General features: G+C 50.3%; 2 protein-coding genes across 6 annotated transcripts in view; one reads left to right on the forward strand and one right to left on the reverse strand.

Annotated features, from left to right (window-relative positions):
• The window catches only part of LOC144604999 (inositol 1,4,5-triphosphate receptor associated 2-like), a 104,019-nt gene extending 102,927 nt beyond the window's left edge, over positions 1-1,092 (forward strand). For both annotated transcript variants that reach the window (XM_078420010.1, XM_078420011.1), the window contains one exon: positions 420-1,092. In XM_078420010.1, coding sequence (XP_078276136.1) covers positions 420-663 — 244 coding nt within the window. In that variant the 3' untranslated portion in view covers positions 664-1,092. The remainder of the gene's footprint in view (positions 1-419) is intronic.
• The window catches only part of dnai7 (dynein axonemal intermediate chain 7), a 66,910-nt gene continuing 43,215 nt past the window's right edge, over positions 897-24,591 (reverse strand). For 2 of the 4 annotated variants that reach the window (XM_078420009.1, XM_078420006.1), the window contains 4 exons: positions 13,186-13,400; positions 10,298-10,456; positions 6,100-6,213; positions 897-1,383 (listed from right to left, as the gene is read on the reverse strand). In XM_078420009.1, the coding sequence (XP_078276135.1) occupies positions 1,105-1,383; positions 6,100-6,213; positions 10,298-10,456; positions 13,186-13,400 (767 nt within the window). In that variant the 3' untranslated portion in view covers positions 897-1,104. The remainder of the gene's footprint in view (positions 1,384-6,099; positions 6,214-10,297; positions 10,457-13,185; positions 13,401-24,591) is intronic. The other 2 variants (XM_078420007.1, XM_078420008.1) reach the window with 1 other exon arrangement.

A 24,591-nucleotide genomic window follows, 5' to 3' on the forward strand; every position in this document is an offset into this window, starting at 1 on the left:
ACTGAAGCTCCCACAAAATGCTGGAGTAACTCAGCGGGTCAGGCAGCATCTCAGGAGAGAAGGAATGGGTGACGTATCTTCAGACTGAAGAAGGGTCTCGGACCCGAAACGTCTTCCATTCCTTCTCTCCTGAGATGCTGCCCGACCCGCTGAGTTACTCCAGCTTTTTGTGATACCTTCGATTTGCACCAGCATCTGCAGTTATTTTCCTGCACTATTTCACTGAAGCTCGGTACACATCACAATGATAAGCCCTAACCCAATTCATTTCGCATTCTAAAACTTTTTTAATCCTAACCTTTTGAGCGGATTTTAATTTTAACCTTTTTTGAGCACGTTTTTGAGTAAAGCAGAAAGGTGTGTTTGTGTGGAAATGGCTCAACCCTTGATGCTCTTTAAAATCTCTCCCCCCTCCCCAGAAACAAAGGGCTCTGGCCCCAGCCAGCCGAATTGTGGGACTCCTTTTCCAAAAGCAACAAGGGCCTGTGGCTGCCGATGATCCTATTCTTCTCACTCAGCGTTTTGGGCAGTTTCCTCATCGGCTGGTCTTTGCACATATCTGTCGATGCTGCTGCCGTGGGACCTGGAGGCAGCTGGAAAGCTATTCAACAATTCCTCTGGCCTTACACAGGACTTCAGCACAATGGACAGCCTCCAGTGTGACCAGTGTGACCAGCAACGCACACGGACATCTACTCGCCCTTCACTGGGAATGAATGGCTCAGACGACCGGTTGCTTGTTTTAATTTAAATTAAAACAAACTCTTTCAATTTTAATCTTGACATATCATGTCAAACCAAGCATTAAGCATTGGACAACACTCATTTTCTTTTAATGGGGCGGCTGAATTGGTCATAATCTCGTAGATGTTTGATATATTTTTATTAACGCCTGCAATCCAACTCAATTTTTGCCTCGGGCAAAATCAGTCAATGAAACAGGGACAATATTTTGGGGCGCAGTTCCCAATTGCTGTAATATTTTTTTTAATACCACGCAAAGCTGAATGTGAAAAAGCAACAATGTAAAGATTTGTCTGCAAACCCGATTATCTTTTTAAAAGCACTTTTGGAAACTGTGCTCAATAAAGTCTGCAGTTGACCTTACACTGTGTGTGACAGCACCTTTGTGGCTTGCAGAATTTCATTGACGCTGGTGAAGAAGAGGTGGTCGGCGTTTAGGATCCGCTCCAGAGCCGCGTCACTTGCTCGGCCCCTCATCATGTGGTACAGGTTGGAGTACATCTCTGAGCCCTCGTTGGGTTCCTTCGTCCACTCTTCGTCAGACTCCTTCAGGCTCAGATCCTGAGACCTCTCTGATCGCAACAGGTAAAGAGACCAGCTATCCTCGCCCACCATCTCCCCAGCCAGATTCTCGTGGGCCTGTGGGTCACAAGGAGAACATGCATGGTCCCAGGCTGCAGAGTGCTCTAAACTGGGAGCGCAGGAGGAAGAGGGGGGGGGGCCTTTCAGAGATCTTACAAAGGCACTTTAGATTCTCGTGTGGAATTGGGATTGGGTTAAACATTTAACGTGAATGAAAGTGAGTGAGTGAGTGAGTGAGGGGGTGTGTGAGTGAGTGAGGGGGTGAATGAGTGTGAGTGAGGGGGTGAGTGAGTGAGTGAGGGGGTGAGTGAGTGAGTGAGGGGGGGAGTGAGTGAGGGGGTGAGTGAGGGGGGGAGGGTGGGTGAGTGATTGAGTGGGTGAGTGATTGAGAAGGGGTGAGGGGGTGAGTGAGTGAGGGTGGGTGAGTGAGTGAGTGAGTGGGTGAGTGATTGAGTGGGTGAGTGAGGGGGTGAGAGAGTGAGGGGTGAGTGAGAGTGAGGGGGTGAGTGAGTGAGTGAGGGGGTGAATGAGGGAGTGAGTGAGTGAGGGGGTGAGTGAGTGAGGGAGTGAGTGAGTGTGAGTGAGGGGGTGAGTGAGGGGGTGAGTGAGGGGGTGAGTGAGTGTGAGTGAGGGGGTGAGTGAGGGGGTGAGTGAGTGAGTGAGGGGGTGTGTGAGTGAGTGAGGGGGTGAGTGAGTGAGTGAGGGGGTGAGTGAGTGAGTGAGGGGGTGAGTGAGTGAGTGAGGGGGTGAGTGAGTGAGGGGGTGAGTGAGTGAGTGAGTGAGGGGGTGAGTGAGTGAGGGGGTGAGTGAGTGAGTGAGTGAGGGGGTGAGTGAGTGAGGGGGTGAGTGAGTGAGTGAGGGGGTGAGTGAGGGGGTGAGTGAGTGAGTGAGGGGGTGAGTGAGTGAGGGGGTGAGTGAGTGAGGGGGTGAGTGAGTGAGGGGGTGAGTGAGTGAGGGGGTGAGTGAGTGAGGGGGTGAGTGAGTGAGGGGGTGAGTGAGTGTGAGTGAGGGGGTGAGTGAGTGAGTGAGGGGGTGAGTGAGTGAGTGAGTGAGTGAGGGGGTGAGGGGGTGAGTGAGTGAGTGAGGGGGTGAGTGAGTGAGTGAGGGGGTGAGTGAGTGAGTGAGGGAGTGAGAGTGAGTGAGGGGGTGAGTGAGTGAGTGAGTGAGTGAGTGAGGGGGTGAGTGAGTGAGTGAGGGGGTGAGTGAGTGAGTGAGGGGGTGAGTGAGTGAGGGAGTGAGTGAGTGTGAGTGAGTGAGTGTGAGTGAGGGGGTGAGTGAGTGTGAGTGAGGGGGTGGAGTGAGGGGGTGAAGTGAGGGGGTGAGTGAGTGAGTGAGGGAGTGAGTGAGTGTGAGTGAGTGAGTGTGAGTGAGGGGGTGAGTGAGTGTGAGTGAGGGGGTGAGTGAGGGGGTGAAGTGAGGGGGTGAGTGAGTGGGGGGTGAGTGAGTGAGTGAGGGGGTGAGTGAGTGAGGGGGTGAGTGAGTGAGTGAGTGAGTGAGTGAGTGAGTGAGTGAGTGAGTGAGTGAGTGAGTGAGTGAGTGAGTGGGTGAGTGAGTGAGGGGGTGAGTGAGTGAGTGAGGGGGTGAGTGAGTGAGTGAGTGAGTGAGTGAGTGAGGGGGTGAGTGAGTGAGTGAGTGAGGGGGTGAGTGAGTGAGTGAGTGAGTGAGTGAGTGAGTGAGTGGGTGAGTGAGTGAGGGGGTGAGTGAGTGAGTGAGGGGGTGAGTGAGTGAGTGAGGGGGTGAGTGAGTGAGTGAGGGGGTGAGTGAGTGAGTGAGGGGGTGAGTGAGTGAGTGAGGGGGTGAGTGAGTGAGTGAGGGGGTGAGTGAGTGAGTGAGGGGGTGAGTGAGTGAGTGAGGGGGTGAGTGAGTGAGTGAGGGGGTGAGTGAGTGAGTGAGGGGGTGAGTGAGTGAGTGAGGGGGTGAGTGAGTGAGTGAGGGGGTGAGTGAGTGAGTGAGGGGGTGAGTGAGTGAGTGAGGGGGTGAGTGAGTGAGTGAGTGAGGGGGTGAGTGAGTGAGTGAGGGGGTGAGTGAGTGAGTGAGGGGGTGAGTGAGTGAGTGAGGGGGTGAGTGAGTGAGTGAGGGGGTGAGTGAGTGAGTGAGGGGGTGAGTGAGCGAATACTTTATTGTCATATGTGACAAGTCGCAGTGAAATTCTTTGTTTTGCATACCCAAGGTGTGCAAAGAGTGGCCACATAAAGGGCGGTGACAAAATTAGAGTATCCCCTGCAAGGTCCTCCTTTATACTTGTGTACTTGTAGATAGCTCAATACTCTTGCCCAGAGTAGAGGAATTGAGAACCAGGGGGCATAGGCTTAAGGTGAAGGGGGAAAGATTTTATAGGAATCTGAGGGGTAACTTTTTCACACAAAGGGTGGTGGACGTATGGAACGAGCTGCCATGGGAGGTAGTTGAGGCGGGGACTATCGCAAAGTTTAAGAAACATTTGGACAGGTACATTGATAGGACAGGTTTAGAGGGATATGGGCCAAACGCAGGCAGGTGGGACTAGTGTAGATTGGACATGTTGGTCGTGTGGGCAAGTTGGGCTGACAGACCTGTTTCCATGCTCTATGACTCTACTGAATATGGCTCTACTTATTGTCCAGTAGCACAAGTGTGTACAGGCAGTTCAGATACTACTTCGGCATTGGGCTTGGTTCTCTGGGTTGAGCTCTTATCCCACATAGCATGTAGTTTGTGCTTTAACAGTAATTTATATAAGATCATGAGGGGAATAGTGAATGGCGTGTCTTTTACCTAAAGTTGAGGAATCAGGATCAGGACTTCGGTTTAAGGTGGAAGGGGAAAGATTTAATGGCAACCTGAGGGGCAATTTTTTCACACACAAACAACGTTTGCACCCATTTACCTTAATCCTACCTTGATCCCATTTTTCATTCACCGCACATTTAGGAGAAATGCACAGTGGCGTATCAGTAGAGCTGCTGCCTCTCCGACCCAGAGACCCAAGTTTGATCCCGACTACCGGAGCTTTCCGCATGGAGTTTGAATGTTCTCCCCGTTATCACGTGGGTTTTCTCCGGGTGATCCGGTTTCCTCCCATATTCCAAAGACGTACAGGTTTACTGAAGTTAATTGTCCCTCGTATGTAGGACATGGAACTAGTGCATGGGTCAGTGGTTGGTTGAAGGACCTGTGTCTCTAAACTAAAGAGGGGGGTGGGTATATGGAACGAGCTGCCAGAGGGGGTAGGTGAGACAGGCGTTATACCAACATTTAAAAGATATTTGGGCAGGTTCATGGATCAGAAAAGGATATGGACCAAACGAGGGCAGGTGGAACTGGTGTCGATGGAGCATCTTGGTCAGCATAGGCCTGTTGGGCCGAAGGGCCTGTTTCTAGGCTGTAGCACTATGATCACAGTATGGGTTTATTCCAGTGTGGGTTCGGAATGCCAGCAGAGGTTCCATCCTGGCCTCAGGTGCTGTCCCCAAATTCTACCTCTGCTACATTGACAACTGCATCGGTGCTGCCTCCTGCACCCGTGCAGAACTCACTGACTTCAACTTCACCACTAATTTCCAGCCTGCACTCAAATTCACTTGGACCATCTCCGACATCTCCCTACCGTTTCTGGATCTCACTGTATCCATCACAGGAGACTGACTAGTGACCGACATCTACTACAAACCTACTGACTCCCACAGCTATCTAGACTACACTTCTTCCCACCCCGCTTCCTGTAAAGACTATCCCCTACTCCCATTTCCTCCGTCTACGCCGCATCTGCGCCCAGGATGAGGCTTTCCATACCAGGGCATCGGAGATGTCCTCATTCTTTAAGAAACAGGGCTTCCCCTCTTCCATTATAGATGAGGCTCTCACCAGGGTCTCCTCGATATCCCGCAGCTCCGCTCTTGCTCCCTCTCCCCCCCCCCCCCCATTTGTAACAAGGACAGAGTCCCCCTTGTCCTCACCTTCCACCCCATCAGCCATCACATGCAGCATATAATTCTCCAACATTTTCGTCACCTCCAACGGGATCCCACTACTGGCCACATCTTCCCATCTCCACCCCTTTCTGCTTTCCACAGAGACTGTTCCCTCCCTAACTCCCTGGTCAACTCGACCCTTCCCACCCAAAGCACCCCCTCCCCAGGTACTTTCCCCTGCAACCGCAGGAAATGCAACACCTGTACCTTTACCTCCTTACCCTGACAGTCTTTCCAGGTGAGGCAGAGGTTCACCTGCACCTCCTCCAACTTCATCTACTGTATCCACTGTTCCAGGTGTCAACTTCTCTACATCGGCGAGACCAAGAGCAGGCTCGGCGATCATTTCGCTGAACACCTCCGCTCAGTCCGCCTGAACCTACCTGATCTCCCGGTGGCTCAGCACTTTAACTCCCCCTCCCATTCCCAGTCTGACCTTTCTCTCCTGGGCCTCCATTGTCAGAGTGAGGCCCAGCGCAAATTGGAGGAACAGCATGTCATATTTCGCTTGGGTAGCTTACACCCCAGCGGTATGAACATTGACCTCCCACTTCAAATAGCCCTTGCTTTCCCTCCCTCTCCATCCCCTCCCCTTCCCAATTCTCCCACTAGTCTAACAGTCTCCGACTACATCCTATCTCTGTCCCGCTCACTCCCCTGACATCAGTCTGAAGAAGGGTCTCGACCCAAAACATCACCCATTCCTTCTCTCCCGAGATGCTGCCTGTCCCGCTGAGTTACTCCAGCATTTTGTGTCTATCTTCGATTTAAACCAGCATCTGCAGTTCTTTCCTGCACAATGCAACTTATTTGCTCTATTTACCTGAAGAACAATTTCTTCTTGCTCACAGTTCAAGTTCCATTTACTCGATTTGAAAGCAAAGGCAGATGCCACAAGAGCCATCTGTGTGTATGTGGCCTGCTCCAGTTGTTGAATCTGTGGTGGAAATATTTAAAATGTGATTTTACAACCATCCATGTTATCACCTTTAATGCAATATAGGGAGCAGTGTTCACAGAGTTAATACAGCATTGGAACAGACCATTTTATCCGCCATATCCACACTGGCCAAAGGGCTCCACCTATGTATTAAAACTCTCGTTTGTTTGATTGTTTGTTCCTGAACTACAGCCAAAGCGGGACACAGTAGCGCAACAATTTTAGGCCCACCTTACTCACCGTCGTCCCTTTGGTGCTATTGGAAGAAGTTTAATGGAAATCGGTGTTATATTTTTAAAGATATTCACATTTTAATGTTTAAATCTATCTCTTAGGGAGGGAGGATAAGGGGGATTGAGGGGGATGGAGTGAGGGGAAGGGGAGGGGAGGGGAGGGGGATGGAGTGGAGGGGAGGGGAGGGGAGGGGAGGGGAGGGGAGGGGAGGGGAGGGGAGGGGAGGGGAGGGGGTGCTGCACCAATGCAGGAGAGGTTTGGGCCCCAACAGATCCCACCGCCAGACAATGTCTGTACTTAACATGATGCCAAGTTAAACGTGGCACGGTGGCACGACGGTAGAGTTGCTGCCTCACAGCGCCAGAGGCCCGGGTTCAATCCTGACCACGGGTGCTGGCTGTACAGGAGTTTGTACGTTCTCCCCGTGACCTGCGTGGGTTTTCTCTGGGTGCTCCAGTTCCCTCACACGCTCCAAAGACGTGAAGGTTTGTAAGTTAAATGGCTTCGGTAAAATTGTAAATTGTCCCTTGTGTGTTGGCGTGCGGGGATCGCTGGTCGGCGTGGATTCCGTTGTCTGAAGGGCCTGTTTCCTCGCAGTATCTCTAAACTAAACTAAACCAAACCGCCTGATCCATATCCCTCTGTTCCCTGCACATCCATGTGCCTGTCTAAAAATCTCTAAACTCCACCACCACCCCCCTGGCAATGCATTCCAGACCCCCACCACTCTGCGTAAACAAAACTTGTCCAGCACATCTCCATGAAACTTATCCCCTCCTGCCTTAACACTGCGCCCTCTAGTGTTGGGCATTTCAACCCTGGGGAAAAGAAAGGCTCTGACTGTCTGCCCTGTCTGTGCCTTTCATAATTTCACACACACACTTCTCTATCTTCACCCCTCAACCTCTGACGTTCCAGAGAAAACAGTCCAGGTTTACCCAACCTCTCCTTGTAGCTGAAACCCTTGCATTCTGGTAATCTTATTAATCCCATTTTCCAGCGTTTCCATTCTTTTTTGCCTACGCAATGTACTTACATACCCATTGAGTTATTAAAATACTGTCAGTGAAATTGCTTCTACCATTCAATGATGGCGGTGTATTCCAAATACTCTCTGGGTGATAATCCCCGCCAGCTCTCTTAAATTTTACCCTAAATCTACGTGAATGAATGTTTTACTGTCACAAGTCACAGTGAAATTCTTTGCTTACATACTCTAGGTATGCAAATAGTCACCACATAAAGGGCACCGACAAAGTTACAAACTATCCTGCACCAGGTCCACTCTTGTTCTTTCTTCCCCCCCCCTCCCCCTCCGCCTCCCTCACGGCGGTCCCCCCACGCCATGTCCTCCTTTGCTCTTCCCCCCCTCCCCCTCCCTCACAGTCCCCCCAGGCCGTGTCCCCCTTTGCTCTTTCCCCCTCCCTCACGATGGTCCCCCCCCAGGCCGTGTCCTCCTTTGCTCTTCCCCCCTCCCCCTCCCTCACGGCGGTCCCCCCCACGCCATGTCCTTCTTTGCTCTTCCCCCCTCCCCCTCCCTCACGGCGACCCCCCCACACCGTGTCCTCCTTTGCTCTTCCCCCTCCCCCTCCCTCACGATGGTCCCCTCAAGGTCGTGTCCTCCTTTGCTCTTCCCCGTCTCCCTCCCTCACGATGGTCCCCCCCACACCGTGTCCTCCTTTGCTCTTCCCCCTCCCCCTCCCTCACGATGGTCCCCCCCAGGCCGTGTCCTCCTTTGCTCTTCCCCGTCCCCCTTCCTCACGATGGTCCCCCCAGGCCGTGTCCTCCTTTGCTCTTCCCCCTCCCCCTTCCTCACGGTGGTCCCCCCAGGTCGTGTCCTCCTTTGCTCTTCCCCCTCCCTCACTCACGGTGATCCCCCCCAGGTCATGTCCTCCTTTGCTCTTCCCCACTCCCTCACGACGGTCCCCCACAGGCTGTGTCCTCCTTTGCTCTTCCCCATCCCCCTCGCTCACGATGGTCCCTCCACATCGGGTCCTCCTCTGTTCCCAGCGGCAGGTCCTCCTACTCTCACGTGGACCACCCTGGACCGCCGGCAACATCAGCAACCGCCGACCTCGACCCTCTTTGTCCTCTACGTGCAGCGTAGGTTTACTAGGTTAATTCCCGGAATTATCCCGGGACTATCATATGTTGAAAGACTGGAGTGACTAGGCTTGTATACACTGGAATTTAGAAGGATGAGAGGAGATCTTATCGAAACGTATAAGATTATTAAGGGGTTGGACACGTTAGAGGCAGGAAACATGTTCCCAATGTTGGGGGAGTCCAGAACCATGGGCCACAGTTTAAGAATAAGGGGTAGGCCATTTAGAACTGAGATGAGAAAAACCTTTTCAGTCAGAGAGTTGTGAATCTGTGGAATTCTCTGCCTCAGAAGGCAGTGGAAGCCAATTCTCTGAATGCATTCAAGAGAGAGCTTGATAGAGCTCTTAAGGATAGCGGAGTCAGGGGGTATGGGGAGAAGGCAGGAACGGGGTACTGATTGAGCATGATCACATTGAATGGTGGTGCTGGCTCGAAGGGCCAAATGGCCTCCTCCTGCACCTATTGTCTATTGTCTATTGTCTACCCCTTGATAGCACTGAAAGCTGGAAACTTCTTATAATTATAAACACCTCAACACGGTCCCGTCTTACCTATTCTGCTTCACAGAAAACAAACCCAGCCTCTCCAGTTCCTCCCCATGTGGGACTAGCATAGCTGGGGCATGTTGCCCGGTGTGGGCAAGTCGGGCCGAAGGGCCAGTTTCTGCACTGTATCCCTCTATGACTGCAATGCTCCATCCCAGGCAACATCCTGGTGCATCTTAACCGCACTCTCTCATCTTTTCTGCCGTGTGGTGACCAGAAGTGCACCCAGTAATCCAGCTGAGCATTCACCAATGTTTTACAGATTTCTTTGCAATTTTACAAATGTTTTTCCCATTTCTGTCAACTGGACCATGCGGCAGCAGGTGGAGAAGAGCTCGTTAGCGCAGACCAGCGGCACACACGCCTAGTTTTAAGGCGGAATGACACACAGTATTGGATTAACTCGGCAGGCTGAATCATTCTGAGGAAGGGTTCCCACATCACCCCATTACTCCGGCACTTTGTGTATGGTGTGCAGTTCTTTATTTAAACTACATACAATGATAATCCCTTACTCAGTTATAGCACACAATCGGCAATAACGGACACCATTCCCCACACTATATGGTCTGTTATAGCGAGTTTACCATTACTACAAATAAAAATATATAAAATTAATAACCCCAATACTAATGCAAAAAAAAAACTGAAGTCATTAGTGTAATCAAAGACAGACCAAGACAGACCATTGTTGAGATTAGCATTGTGCAGCTTGCAAGAGCCTGATGGTTGTTGGGAAGAACATATTAGGATCATACAGCTTGGAAACAGGCCCTTCGGCCCATCTTGCCCACACCATCCAACATGCCCCATCTCCACTGATCCCACTTGCCTGCGTTTGGCCCATAAGTCCCACTTGCCTGCGTTTGGCTCATAAGTCCCACCTGCCTGCGTTTGGCCCATAAGTCCCACTTACCTGCGTTTAGCCCATAAGTCCCACTTGCCTGCATTTGGCCCATAAGTCCCACTTGCCTGCATTTGGCTCTCTTCTTGAAGCCGGTGGTCACTGTTTTCAGGATTCACAAACAGGCAAGAGGATTGCAAATTGAGCATGTTTCTACAGGAGGAAGAACCACACCACACCATTTCTGGGTGCACGTACTTTGGGGAGGTCAGAGTTTCCTGGCCCCCAAACAAGTCGGTGAGAGTCCATCATCTCCACAACTGCTAAGAAGTGTAAAGTAAAAGCTGCTTACCTTTACAGTTTTTGTAATATATTTCTCCGATTCACTTCCTGGGAAAATGTTCAGCCCTGCGTTTATCATGCAAATGATTAGACTGGAAGCTGCCATCCATTTTCCCCGTATGTGTGAGAGATTATCTTCGATGGAAATGGGACACAATTGGCACAGTTCCTGCGGTATTAAAACAAAATGACCAGATTGAGGCAGTACATGCGCTTTGTGTGAGTACAGCAGTGGTTGAGTTTTTCTACAAGGTGTTGGGCAAATGACCAGGGAATATTTCTATTGGATTAAAAATTGCCAACACAGTAAATGCAGCAGAACCTGTGGAAGGAAAAACACATCTAAAAGTTTCGGACTGATCACCTTCAGGGTAGCACGGTGGCGCAGCGGTAGAGTTGCTGCCTTACAGCGCTAGAGACCCAGGTTCCATCGTGACTATTGGTGCTGTCTGTACAGAGTTTGTACATTCCCTTCGTGACCTGCGTGGTTTTCCACTGGGCTCTGATTTTTCCCCACACTCCAGAGAGAGCTAGATAGAGCTCTAAGGATAGCGGAGTCAGGGGGTATGGGGAGAAGGCAGGAACGGGGTACTGATTGAGAATGATCAGCCATGACCACATTGAATGGCGGTGCTGGCTCGGAGGGCCGAATGGCCTCCTCCTGCACCTATTGTCTAAAGACGTGCAGGTTTGTAGGTTAATTGACTTCGGCAAAATTGTAAATTGTCCGTAGTGTGTGTAGGATAGTGTTAGTGTGCGGGGATCGCTGGTCGGCATGGACATCTTGAAACAGCCACTATTTTGTCGAAGTTAAAGCTACCGTCAATAGCAGAGCATTGCGAGACTGAATTTCTTAGCATTGATCACCATATTATGTAGAAACATTTTGAACCACATGGAGGGTATATAAATAATTACACAGAGAGCAGTTGAAATCAGAACTGAGAATGTCACAGGGAGATAATGAATAGATTGGGCCATTCTATGCTTTACTGATGATGAGGTTGTGAGGTGACTAGTTTAGTTTAGTTTTGTAATAAAGTGTGGAAACAGGCCCTTCAGCCCACCGAGTCCATGCCGAGCAGCAATCACCACGTACACTAGTTCTATCCTACCCACCAGGGGCAATTTACAGAAGCCAATTAGCCTACAAACTTGCATCTATTTGGAATGCGGGAGGCAACCGGAGCACACGGAGAGAACGTACAAACTCCGTGCAGACAGCACCTGAGGTCAGGGTCGAAGCTGGGTCTCCGGCACTGGCAACAGGCCCATCGGCCCATGCCGACCAACGATACACTAGCACAATCCTAAACACCAGGGATAAGGGAGAATGTACAAACTGCGTACAGACAGCACCCGAAGACAGGATTGAACCTGGATCTCTGGCACTGTAAGACAGCAACTCTACCGATGCACCACCGGGCCACCAGCTTTTAAGACAATGTTAAGGCCTAATGTTATTATATTCTGGGATGAAGTTGGTGTTGGCATGGGAGAGGGTGTACGAGTAGTTCACCAGGATGCTGGAGGACACAAAGTGCTGCAGTAACTCAGCGAGGCAGGCAGCCTCCCCAGATAACATGGATAGGTGACCTTTCAGGGTGGGATCCTTCTGCCTGTTCGGGAGAGGCTGGACACATTTGAATTGTTTTCTCTGGGGCGTTGGAGGCTGAGTGAAGACATAATAAAAGTTTATAATATTATGAGTCATAGATAGGGTAGAGACAGTCAAAATCTTTCCCCCCCCAGAGTAGAAATGACAAACGCTGAAGGTCATAGCTGAAAGATGAGAGGGAAAAAGTTCAAAGGAGATGCGTGTGACAAGAATTTCGGCAGAGAGCAGTGGGTGTGTGGGACACGCTGCCAGGAATGGTGGAGCAAGGAGATATGATGGGGTTGTTTTTTGTTTTTTTTAAATCAAAAATATTTATTCAAATATTAAAATAATATATACAATACAATAAAACCAAAACAGAACCCACCACCAGAATACTATACAAACAAATATACCAATTGAGACTATTATACAATTATATTACAAAGGAGATATGATGTTGGTGTTTATGATGCTTTTGGAGAGGCACATGGATATGCTGGGGATGGAGAGAAATAGACAATGAGCAGCTGGATGAGACTAGCTTCGCTTGGCAACAGGCTTGGCACAGACATTGTGAGCCAAAGGTGATGTTCCTGGGCTGCACTGCTCTACGTAAATCCGCGCAATGTTGAGGAAATTAGAAAAACTAAAAATGATGGGATTAAAGGGAGCCACTACCTGAACTGTTTAGTTGAGAGATACAGCATGGAAAGTGGCCCTTCAGCCCATCGAGTCCACGCCGACCATCGGTCACCTGTACAAGCTGCCCGCTTGTGACAATTTTACTAGCCAATTAACCTAGAAACCTACACGTCTTTGGAGGGTGGGAGGAATCCGTAGCACCCGAAGAAAACCAAATGGAAACACCGACAGGCTCGTACCATCCAGTACCCAGCAACAGAGTGGCGCAGCGGTACAATTTGCTGCCTTACAACGCCAGAGACCCGGGTTCGACCCCGACTACGGGTGCTGACAGTACGGAGTTTGCACGTTCTCCCCGTGACCTGCGTTGGTTTTGTCCGGGTGCTCCGGTTTCCTCCCACACTCAACAGACGTACAGGTTTGTTGGTTAATTGACTTTGGTAAAAATTCTAAATTGTCCTGAGTGTGTGTAAGATAGCGCTCATGCACGGGGATCGCTGGTCGTGTTTCCGCACTGCACCTCTAAACTAAACTAACAGCCCCTTGTGTGGCAAAACAATCACAAAGCATTTCCTGGGGCCTCTGGAATGTGAGGTTGCTGGTCATTACTGCCTTGTTCTCATGTTAAACTAACAGCGTAATCAGTAAACGTGTACCTTGATTCGAATTTCCACGATAACCAAGGCAGAATAGACGGTTAAAAGAGCCTCATTTTCTGCCACGGGTTTGATATACCAGGACTGGAAAGGCATGTTGACATAGTTTCTCTGAATCAGGGTGAAAATGCTGAAGGTGTCCATCTTAAAGGATAATTGTTCCGTCTCTGCATCGAACATGATATGGTGAATGCCATCTGTCCTCCACTCTACTCCTGCGAAGAAAATCACGAGGTTAACTCTAATTCTCAAATCAGCTTGTCTCTGCAATGCAGCCAAGTGCCTGGCAAGAAATTTGAGGCAGAGGTAGATGTGGGGTGAATGCCATGATCACGATGAGATGAAGGGCTCAGAGGAGACGGGTTTACAATGCTGATCAATCATTGCTCTAACTGCGGGAAGTCCTCGCTGAAGCAAACATGGGCGACACAGTGGTACAACTGGTAGGGCGCAGGGACGTCTTAACGCATGGGCCTGATGGGCACTTGCATGGGGCCCCACGAGCATAGGGGCCCCATGCTGATCTGTGTATGTTAAGTGACTTGCAATAAATAAATACTACTTTAAAAATGTAGGTTCAATAAGTGCTTTTTTCGCAACATTTTCGGTCCCTAAGTGCTTCTCACAGCGATCTGTTTCGCAACAATTAGCTCCCTAAGTGCTTTGCTTTTCCATCCCTAAGTGCTTCTCACAGCGATCTGTAAGTGCTTTTTGCAACAATGTAGCACCCTAAGTCCATCGCTTTTCGGTAAGTGCTTTTCGCCAGCACGACAGGGGGGGGCTGGTAGGGAAAGGGGGGTGGGGGAGAGTAACGGTAGGGGCCCCAGTACACTGCTTTGCCCGGGGGCCCATAAATCTGTAAAAACGGCCCTGGTAGGGCGGTCACAGTGGCGCAGCGGTAGAGTTGCTGCCTTACGGCGAATGCAGCGCCAGAGACCCGGGTTCGATCCTGACTACGGGTGCTGTCTGTACGGAGTTTGTACGTTCTCCCCGTGGGTTTTCTCCGTGATCTTCGGTTTCCTCCCACACTCCAAAGACGTACAGCTTTGTAAGTTAATTGGCTTGGTAAATGTAAAAATTGTCCCTCGTGGGTGTAGGAAAGTGTTAGTGTGTGGGGATCGCTGGTCGGCGCGGACCCGGTGGGCCGAAAGGGCCTGTTTCCGCGCTGTATGTCTAAACTAAACCTGCTGCCTCACAGTGCTAGAAACCAGGGTTCAATCCTGAAGTCTGAAAAAGGGTCTCGACCCAAAACGCCTATTACTTTTCTCCAGAGATGCTGCCTTGACCTGCTGAGTAACACTAGCTTTTTGTGTCTATCTTCGGTTTAAACCAGCATCTGCAGTTCCTTCCTACATATAGTGGGCCAAAGGGCCTGTTTCCGTGCTGTGTTCTGGTTAAATCTACGTACAGAAGTTAGAAGTTCTACCTTGTTGGTGAACTTGATTGAACCTGTGATCAAATATGAGCAAATGCCTACACGAGGAACTTCAGGTGCTGGCTTACGAGAAAAGCCACATAGTGCTGAGGTAACTCAGTGGATCGGGCAACATCTCTGGAGAACCAAGTTACTGTGGCACGTTGTGAGCAAATGCATAGCAGAACAAGACCACCGACAGAGAGGATCATTCCATCTGATTAGACTCTCACCCTGAACCTAGGCAACTTGTGACATTGTGGCGCGTCGAAAAGGCCCAAAATAAAGGCGAGGAGCCGGGTATTTCGGGAGGTTTGATTTTATTACTGTTGTCAGACCGGTCAAGTCTGCTGGAATAACTTCGCGCCCAAATCCTCGTCCTTTATATCCGTAGCAAAGGGCCGCCCCCCTGGACCGGTCCATTCCCGTGCCGAGGGGTCGGTAGTGGTATGGCCCGACCCTTGGGAGCCGGCGGAGGCACAGTTGGAGGGACAGGTGGTGAGACAGGTGGTGGGACAGGTGGTGGGACCCGCACAGAGGGGCGACCTCGTGGCCGAGGCTGGGCAACCCGCACCGGTTGGTCGATGTCCAAGTGAGCCGGCTTCATGCGGTCAATTGACACGGCCTCCGGCCGGCCCCCCATGTCCAAGACAAAGGTTGTCTGTCCATGCTCCAGCACCCGGTACGGGCCCTCTGGAGTGGCGTCCGGTAGGCGTCACGGCGCAGGAACACAAAGGCGCAGTCCCGGAGGGCCGATGGCACATACGGCGGAATGTCCCATGGCGGGACGTCGTCACGGGCGCGAGCTTGCCAACTCGCTCTCGAAGGCGTTGTAGGGTGGATGAGGGCGGTTCCTCTCGCCCCGGCAACGAGGGCACAAACTCCCCGGGCACCGTGAGCGGCAACCCGTACACGAGCTCCGCTGAAGATGAAGCCAGGTCCTCCTTAGGCGCAGTCCTGATGCCCAGCATGACCCACGGTAGTGCATCCATCCAGTCTGGGCCGGAGAGTCGCGCCTTCAGCGCTGTCTTCGGCTGCCGGTGGAACCTCTCCACCAGGCCGGTTGCCTGCGGGTGATAGGCCGTGCTGTGGTTCAGCCGCACGCCCAACAGGTGGGCCATGGCCGACCACAGCTCAGAGGTGAACTGTGGCCCCCGGTCCGACGAGATGACCACCGGCACCGCAAAGCGAGCAATCCAGTGCGCGGCCAACGCACGAGCGCATGTAGCTGTGGCTGTGTCGGCCAGTGGTATGGCCTCCGGCCACCGTATGAAGCGGTCCACCACCGTGGGTGATGCGCCGGGGCGGCAGGAGAGGGCCCACAATGTCCACGTGCAGGTGTTCGAAACGCCGGCGGGGTAGAGCGATCTCCTGGAGTGGTGCCCGGATGTGGCGTTGGATCTTCGCCGTCTGGCACGGAATGCAGGTGCGGGCCCAGTGGCCAACCTGCTTGCGCAGACTGTGCCACATGAACCGTGCTGGTACCAGTGCGGTCGTCGCCCGGATGGACGAGCTACCATGGGTCTTGCTAGGCATCCGGACTGTGCAATACCACTACCGACCCCTCGGCACAGGAATGGACCGGTCCAGGGAGGCGACCTTTTGCTACGGATATAAAGGACGAGGTTTTGGGCGCAAAGTTATTCCAGCAGACTTGACCGGTCTAACAACAGTAATAAAATCAACCCTCCCGATATACCCGGCTCCTCGCCTTTATTTCGGGCCTTTTCGACGCGCCACAACATTTAATTTAGCCTGGTTTAGCTTTAGGTTAGAGATACAGTGCGGAAACAGGCCCTTCGGCCCACTGAGTCCATGCCGACCAGCGATCCCCGTACACTAACACTATCGTACGTACACACACTAGGGACAATTTACGATTTTATCAAAGCCAATTAACCTACAAACCTGTACATCTTTGGAGCATGAGAGAAAACCGGAGCACCTGGAGAAAACCCACGTAGTCACTGGGAAAACGTACAAAGTCCCTACAGACAGCATCCGTAGTCAGGATCAAACCCGAGTCTCCAGCACTGTGAGGCAGCAACTCTACCGCTGCACCACCATGGCACCCTAAGGAAGTTTTGCATTGGAGTAATAAAAATGTATTTTACGGTTAATCTATTTTTCATGGGATCCATTGTTATGTTATAAATGTTATGCCACGTGTAATATTGCACCTGGATATTTGACAACTCATGCCTAGCCCGTAGAGACCCAAGAGGCTGCAGATGCTGGAATCTTAAGCAATAGACAAAGTACTGGAGGAACTCAACAGGTCTGACAGCATTTGTGGAGAGGAATGGATGGGTGGAGTTGAGGCTGGGAGCTTTCTTTCGATGAAGGGTCAGAAGAAGCATCCCGACCCCAAAATGTCACTTGTCCACTTTCCTCCACTCACTGAGTCCATCCAGTGGTTTGTTGGTGTGTTTGCACGTTATCCCTGTGACCACTCAGGTCTCTCCGGGTGCTCCGGTTTCCTCCCACATCCCAAAGACCTGTGGGTTTGTAGGTTAATTGGCCTCTGTAAAATTCCCCCTAGTGTAGGGAGTGGATGAGAAAGTGGAATAACATAGAACTAGTGTGAAATGGGTGGTCGATGGTCGGCGTGGACTCAGTGGGCCAAAGGGCTTGTTTCCATGCTGTATCTTTCAAATAAATAAACAAATAAACAAACAAACAAACAAATACATATATATCGATTAGTCAATCAATTGGTCAATCAATTGATCAATCAATCAAACAATCAATCAATCAATCAATCAATCAATCAATCAATCAATCAATCAATCAATCAATCAATCAATCAATCAATCAATCAATCAAAATGTTATTAACACAACTGAGGAGGCTTTTATTTAAATCTGAGCAAATGAGAAAACACCCTCAATAAAAAAGGTCATGCTATAAATGTCCAGCAGGTCAGATGATAGCTGTGGAAATATAAATTGAGTTAAAGTTTCATCTTGAAGGCCCTTTGTCAGAACTGGGATCAGGTCTCATGAAGAGCTCTCCTGCAGATGCTGCCTGACCCGTATTTCCAACATTTGCTGATTTCCAGCATCTGTAGTGTTTTTTTCCCTTCCATACATCTACGTTCAAGGTCCTTAAAGCCCAATTTGTTTGTTTCCCGAGAGCACCAACAACAGATTAATTCTAACTGCAGCCTCTTGCTTCCAAGATGGCGCCCAGCCCAGGCGACTATCTGTGTGCCAGCCACAGAAACAGATCTACAATCACACATTACAATCGCACCACACTCTTAAATGTCTTCTCCTACTGCAACATTTTTTACTTTAACTATGATCTTCTTAAACTATCACGTATCTATACACTGCAAATGGCTCGAGTGTAGTCATGTATTGTCTTTCCGCTGACTGGTTGCACGCAACAAAAAGCTTTCACTGTACCTCGGTACACGTGACAATAAACGGAGCTGAACTGATTTCTTCACAGCCTCTAAAGGCAATAACACACATAAATATATAATAATCAACAAAATATAATAAATTAATAACCAAAACACTAGGTAAATTAAAAATTCTGCGATAAAATGTAAAGTTGCAACAGAATACCAACTCTCACTCATATTAGGCTGATGCTCAATATTCACTTAAATGGCTGCTGTGTAGTTCTGATACATTCCTGGTTTACATTTTTAGGAAATTCAAGCCAGTATAATAATGCCAAAATATCACATCTGAGTGTAACGAACTAGAAATTATTCATCAGTGTTAGACACAAAGTGCTGGAGTAATTCAGCAGGTCAGGCAGGACCGCACCTGGAGTACTGTGTGCAGTTTTGGTCTCCAAATTTGAGGAAGGATATTCTTGCTATGGAGGGCGTGCAGCGTAGGTTCACTAGGTTAATTCCCGGAATGGCGGGACTGTCGTATGTTGAAAGGCTGGAGCGATTGGGCTTGTATACACTGGAATTTAGAAGGATGAGGGGGGATCTTATTGAAACATATAAGATAATTAGGGGATTGGACACATTAGAGGCAGATAACATGTTCCCAATGTTGGGGGAGTCCAGAACAAGGGGCCACAGTTTGAGAATAAGGGGTAGGCCATTTAGAACGGAGGTGAGGAAGAACTTTTTCAGTCAGAGGGTGGTGAAGGTGTGGAATTCTCTGCCTCAGAAGGCAGTGGAGGCCAGTTCGTTGGATGCTTTCAAGAGAGAGCTGGATAGAGCTCTTAAGGATAGCGGAGTGAGGGGGTATGGGGAGAAGGCAGGAACGGGGTACTGATTGAGAGTGATCAGCCATGATCGCATTGAATGGCGGTGCGTACAGGCTCGAAGGGCTGAATGGCCTCCTCCTGCACCTATTGTCTATTGTCTATTGACGGGTGGCGTTTCCTCAGACTCTGTTCTCCTCCTCTCTCTGAATAAACTAGCATCTGCAGTTCCTCTCCGCACATTGTTCACACAATACAATACAATACAATATATCTTTATTGTCATTGTACAGGGGTACAACGAGATTGGGAATGAGCCTCCCATACGATGCAATAAATTAATTAGCTAGTCAGTATTAATTTAAACAACCCAATGAAACAAATTGTAACAGTTTTAAAACAGAATAAAGTGCAAGTAGATCTGTGCCGGTTCACTGTGCGTTGTGACCATCCGGCTCAGCAGGACCGGTTCATAGCAGCTGTGGCCCTGGGGATGAAGCTGTTCCTGAGTCTGGAGGTGCGGGCGTAGAAGGCCTTGTATCGTCTGCCCGATGGTAGAAGTTCGAACAGACTGTTGCAGGGGTGTGAAGAGTCTTTGTGGATGCTGGTGGCTTTTCTGAGGCATCGTGTGTTGTAGATGCCCTCCAAGGCTGGTAGCTGTGGTCCGATGGTCCTCTGAGCTCTATGGACTACCTGCTGAAGAGTTTTTCAGCTCCATCTGAACTGGTCACATCAGTGTGCTTGTTTTATTATCATTTTTACACTGAAACGTTTGGCGTACAGGTCGCCCCAGGTTGTGATAAGCTCCCATTCCCATGGACTGTTCGTTGCAAGGCAGAGATGCAGCTGCAGACTGAGTTCCCACACCACAGAAGATGCCTGCAACCCTGCAAATCCATCCCACCTGTCTCCAAAACACTGTTCGTAAGGTGGAGAGGACCTGTACTAGAGGGCAGGTGTCACCAGGAAAATCGATTCCAGTCCAAAAAGCTCCATCTGAACTGGTCACATCTGCCAAAACTGCTTTTCTGCCCTTTACTGGTTTGTCAAACCACAATGGACGATTCTGTTAGTTTTAGTTTAGTTTAGTTTTAGAGATGCAGCGCGGAAACAGGCCCTTCGGCCCACCGCGTCCGCACCAACCAGCACACAGACACTAGCCTACACACAGGGGACAATGTTACACTTATCCCAAGCCAATTAACCTACACACCTGTACGTCTTTGGAGTGTGGGAAGGAATTGAAAATCTGGAAGTAAAACCCATGCAGGTCATGGGAGAGAACGTACAGACTCCGTAAAGACACGCCCGCAGTCAGGATCGAACCCGGGTCTCTGGAGTTGTAAGGGAGGAGCTGTACCGCTACTCCACCGTGCACCTCCTAACCCCAGAGACTAGAAGAAATTCAAATAGCAATGAACAAGAATAAGCATTCAGTTTATTTCTGGTCTTAATGATATAGTATGATTACAATGAGCCCCATGCTCTACTCCCTATTCACACACGACTGTGTTCCTGCATTCGACACCAACACCATTGTCAAGTTTGCAGATGACACAACAGTGATCGGGCTGATCACCAACGGTGATGAAACACACTACAGAGCGGAGATGCAGAACCTGGCGGACTGATGCTCAGATAACCACCTGCTCCTAAATACCACCAAGACCAAGGAGCTGATCATCAACTTCCGTAGGTCACACAACGGGGAATACGCTCCGATCTTTATCAACAGGGACAGTGTGGAGAGAGTGTCCAGCTTCAAGTTTCTGGGCACTCACATTTCGGAGGACCTCACATGGTCCACTAACACCGCTGCGCTGGTCAAGAAGGCGCAGCAACGACTGTTCTACCTGAGGACACTGAAAAAAACTGGTCTGCCCCAACAGCTGCTGACGACATTCTACCGCTGCACCATAGAGAGCATCCTAACACATGGCATCCCTGTGTGGTACCTCAGCTGCACGGATGCAGAGAGGAGAGCTCTTCAGCGGGTAGTCTACAGAGCTCAGAAGATTATCGGAACACAGCTACCAGCCTTGGAGGGCATCTACAACACGCGATGCCTCAGGAAAGCCACCAGCATTCATAAAGACTCCTCACACCCCTGCAATAGTCTGTTCGAACTTCTACCATCGGGCAGACGATACTAGGCCTTCTACGCCCGCACCTCCAGACTCAGGAACAGCTTCATCCCCAGGGCCATAGCTGCCATGAACCGGTCCTGCTGAGTCGGATGGTCACATTGCACAGTGATCCGGCACAGACCGACTTGCACTTTATTCTGTTTTAAAAATGTTTCTAATTTTGTTTCTCTGGGTTGTTTAAATTTCTGTTGATTAGCTAATTAATTTATTGCATCGTATGGAAGTCGCATTGACAATCTCGTTGTACCCCTGTACAATGACAATAAAGATATATTGTATTGTATTGTATTGTATTGTAGTGTATTGTATTGTATTGTATTGTAGTGTATTGTAGTGTATTGTATTGTAGTGTATTGTATTGTAGTGTATTGTATTGTATTGTATTGTATTGTATTGTATTGTATTGTATGGTATGGTATGGTATTGTATTGTATTGTATTGTATTGTATTGTATTGTATTGTATTGTATGGTATGGTATGGTATTGTATTGTATTGTATACCAGACATGGCATCAGTTTACAGAAATGAAGGTCAATTGTGCAGGTAGTCTGTGTGACATCAATATAGCCATGCAGCTATATTGCATCTAAGCTTGGATTCACGAGGAACTACAGATGCTGGGATCCTGAGTAATGCAGAAAGTGCTGGAGGAACTCAGTGGTTCAACCAGCATCTGTGAACGGAACGGACAGATGACGTTTCCAGGTCAGCACCTTCTTCAGATTCATTTGCATTGATCCCTTTGTCTATTATTTGTTCCCAAGGACTTTCGGGATCATGTCCAAACTAAACTGTGGTTTTGTTTAGTTTAGGTTAGTTAAGTTTCGAGATAAGTTAAGAGATACAGTGCGGAAACAGGCATTTTGGCCCACCGAATCCGCACCGACCAGCGATCCCTGCACATTAACACTATCCCACATACACCAGGAACAACTTTTTTTACATTTATACCAAGCCAATAAACAGATGAACCTGTACGTCTTTGGAGTGTGGGTCTCGACCCGAATCGTCACCCATGCCTTCTATCCAGAGATGTGGCCTGTCGCGCTGAGTTACTCCAGCTTTTTGTATCTATCTTATGTTTAAATGAGGACTGTTTTCCCCTGTGACCTATGATTTCTAGTACAGTCTAAACCAATGAGAATTAAGAATATAAACACAAAATGCTGGAAATAGCGGGTCAGGTTAGATGTGGAATGAGGACTCATTGAGTCATACATCATGGAAACAGGTCCTTTGGCCAACTTGCCCATGCTGACACACCATCTACACTAGTCCCACCTGTCTGTGTTTGACCCATATCCCTCTAACCTTTCCTATCCATGTACCTGTCCAGATGTATTTTAAATGGTGTAATAGTACCTCAACTAACTTATCTGGCAGCTTGTTCCATACGCCCTCCACCCTCTGTGTGAGAACGTTGCCCTTGTAGGGACACAGGGATTGGTCCAGACCATCGAACCCTCTGATTGGTAGAAGGGGTGAGGTGGTGCGCAGGTAAAGGGACTGGGCAGTCTCGTTTAGTCCTCCGAAGGAGACAGTAAGATTTATGGTTGTCTGTCGTTTGGTGCGTTGATTGTCACGGTTGTTAATGTTATAATAAACGTCTACCTCAACGTACTTCGCCTACGACTCGCCATAGTGGTGACCCCGACGTGATCACAGATCACCAAGATGTCCCATCGGGAGGCATCGACGCCAAACGCAGTTGGCGTTCATCTGCCCCCGTTCTGGGCCCACCAACCACGCCTGTGGTTCGCCCAAGCGGAGGCACAGTTCCACCTCCGGGGAATACAGGAGGACGCGACCCGGTTCTACCACCTACTGAGCGTCCTGCCGTCGGAGACGTCCGCACGGGTCGCACAGTACGTCACCGACCCGCCAGAAACCGATAAGTATGCGGGCCTCAAGTCGCTGCTGCTGAAAACCTTTGGGCGCAGCCAACAACAGCGGGCCAGCACACTCCTGCACTTACCTGAGCTCGGGGACCGACCGCCGTCAGTCCTCATGTCGGAGATGATGACTCTAGCGGGAGAACACACCAAATGCCTCATGTTCGACGAGGCATTCCGCGAAAGGATGCCAGAGGACGTCCGCGTAGTCCTAGCAGACGTTACTTTCGGGGACCCGATGAATTTCGCAGAAAAGGCGGACGCACTGGTCGCGGCAAAGGCGAGGCGCCCCGGGTCAGTAAATCGGGTTTCAACACAGGTGAGCGACCGACCGCGCGGCCAAGATGGCGCCCATCCGCCCGCCACTTTTCAAAAAACCCGCCAAGCTGCTACGTCAACGGCGGCCATTTTGAGACAGGCCCGCGACACAGAAACACACCAGCGCGGCTGGTGTTTCTTTCATAGAAGATGGGGAGCAGCGGCACGCAACTGTAGAAGCCCCTGCACATTCTCGGGAAATGCCTAGGCCGATCAAATGTAGAGGCAATCTCGATCGGCCAGAACCATCGCCTCTACCTGGCGGAGCAACATACGGGTACCGTTTTCCTCGTGGACACCGGGGCGATCGTCAGCATTGTGCCTCCATCCTTCCAGGAAGCGCGATCAGGTAAGACCGGCCCCTCACTCATTGCGGTCAACGGCAGCCCTGTCCGTACCTACGGAACACGGGACATGTCCCTGTCCTTTGGTTCCAGGACCTACAACTGGACTTTCATCATCGCAGATGTAGGCCAGGCAATCCTGGGCGCAGATTTCCTTTGGGCTTTCTCGTTAATCCCTGACGTCCGCGGGAAGAGCCTGCAGCCGTCGTCCAGTAGGGTTGACCCCCCCGCTCCTTCGGTTTCCGTGTCATCCAGCCCGACCGTCCAGGCCGTCACTACGACCTCCGATCCGTTTGCTGCGATACTCGGATTTCCCGGAGCTCCTAGTCCAGCGATTCGACACACCTGCCGCCAAGCACGGAGTCGTGCACTTCATCCCCACGGAGGGACCGCCTGTTTTCGCCCGAACCCGACGCCTACCCCCTGATAAGCTGGCAGTCGCTCGCGAAGAGTTCCTCACTTTGGAACGACTGGGGATCATACGCCCGTCAGACAGCCCGTGGGCCTCACCGTTACACATGGTCCCAAAAGCATCTGGGGGGTGGAGACCATGTGGCGATTACCGACGTCTGAACGCCATCACCACGGCTGACCGATACCCGATCCCGCATATTCAGGATTTTTCTGCCAGCCTAGAGGGTGCCACGGTTTTCTCAAAACTGGACTTAGTCCGAGGGTATCACCAGATCCCGGTTCGCCCTGCAGACATTCCTAAGACCGCCACAATCACCCCGTTCGGGCTTTTTGAGTGGCTGCGGATGCCTTTCGGCCTCAAAAACGCCGCCCAGGCGCTTGTTCCAACGTCTTGTGGACCATGTGGGTCGGGGTATGCCTTTTGTATTCATATATCTAGACGATATTCTCGTGGCAAGTCGGTCGGCTCACGAACACCGGTCCCACCTGCGCTCCATATTCCAAAGGTTGCAGGACCACGGTCTGATCCTACACCCGTCCAAATGCCAATTCGGTCTATCCTCAGTAGATTTCCTGGGCCATCGGATCACACAGGCAGGTGCCGTTCCCTTGCCTGAGAAGGTGGCTGCGATCCGCTCCTTCCCCCGCCCCGACACAATCAAAGGGTTACAAGAGTTTGTAGGTATGGTGAATTTTT

Source organism: Rhinoraja longicauda, chromosome 23, assembly GCF_053455715.1.
Source record: "Rhinoraja longicauda isolate Sanriku21f chromosome 23, sRhiLon1.1, whole genome shotgun sequence".
In the NCBI taxonomy this organism is placed as follows: Eukaryota; Metazoa; Chordata; class Chondrichthyes; order Rajiformes; family Arhynchobatidae; genus Rhinoraja; species Rhinoraja longicauda.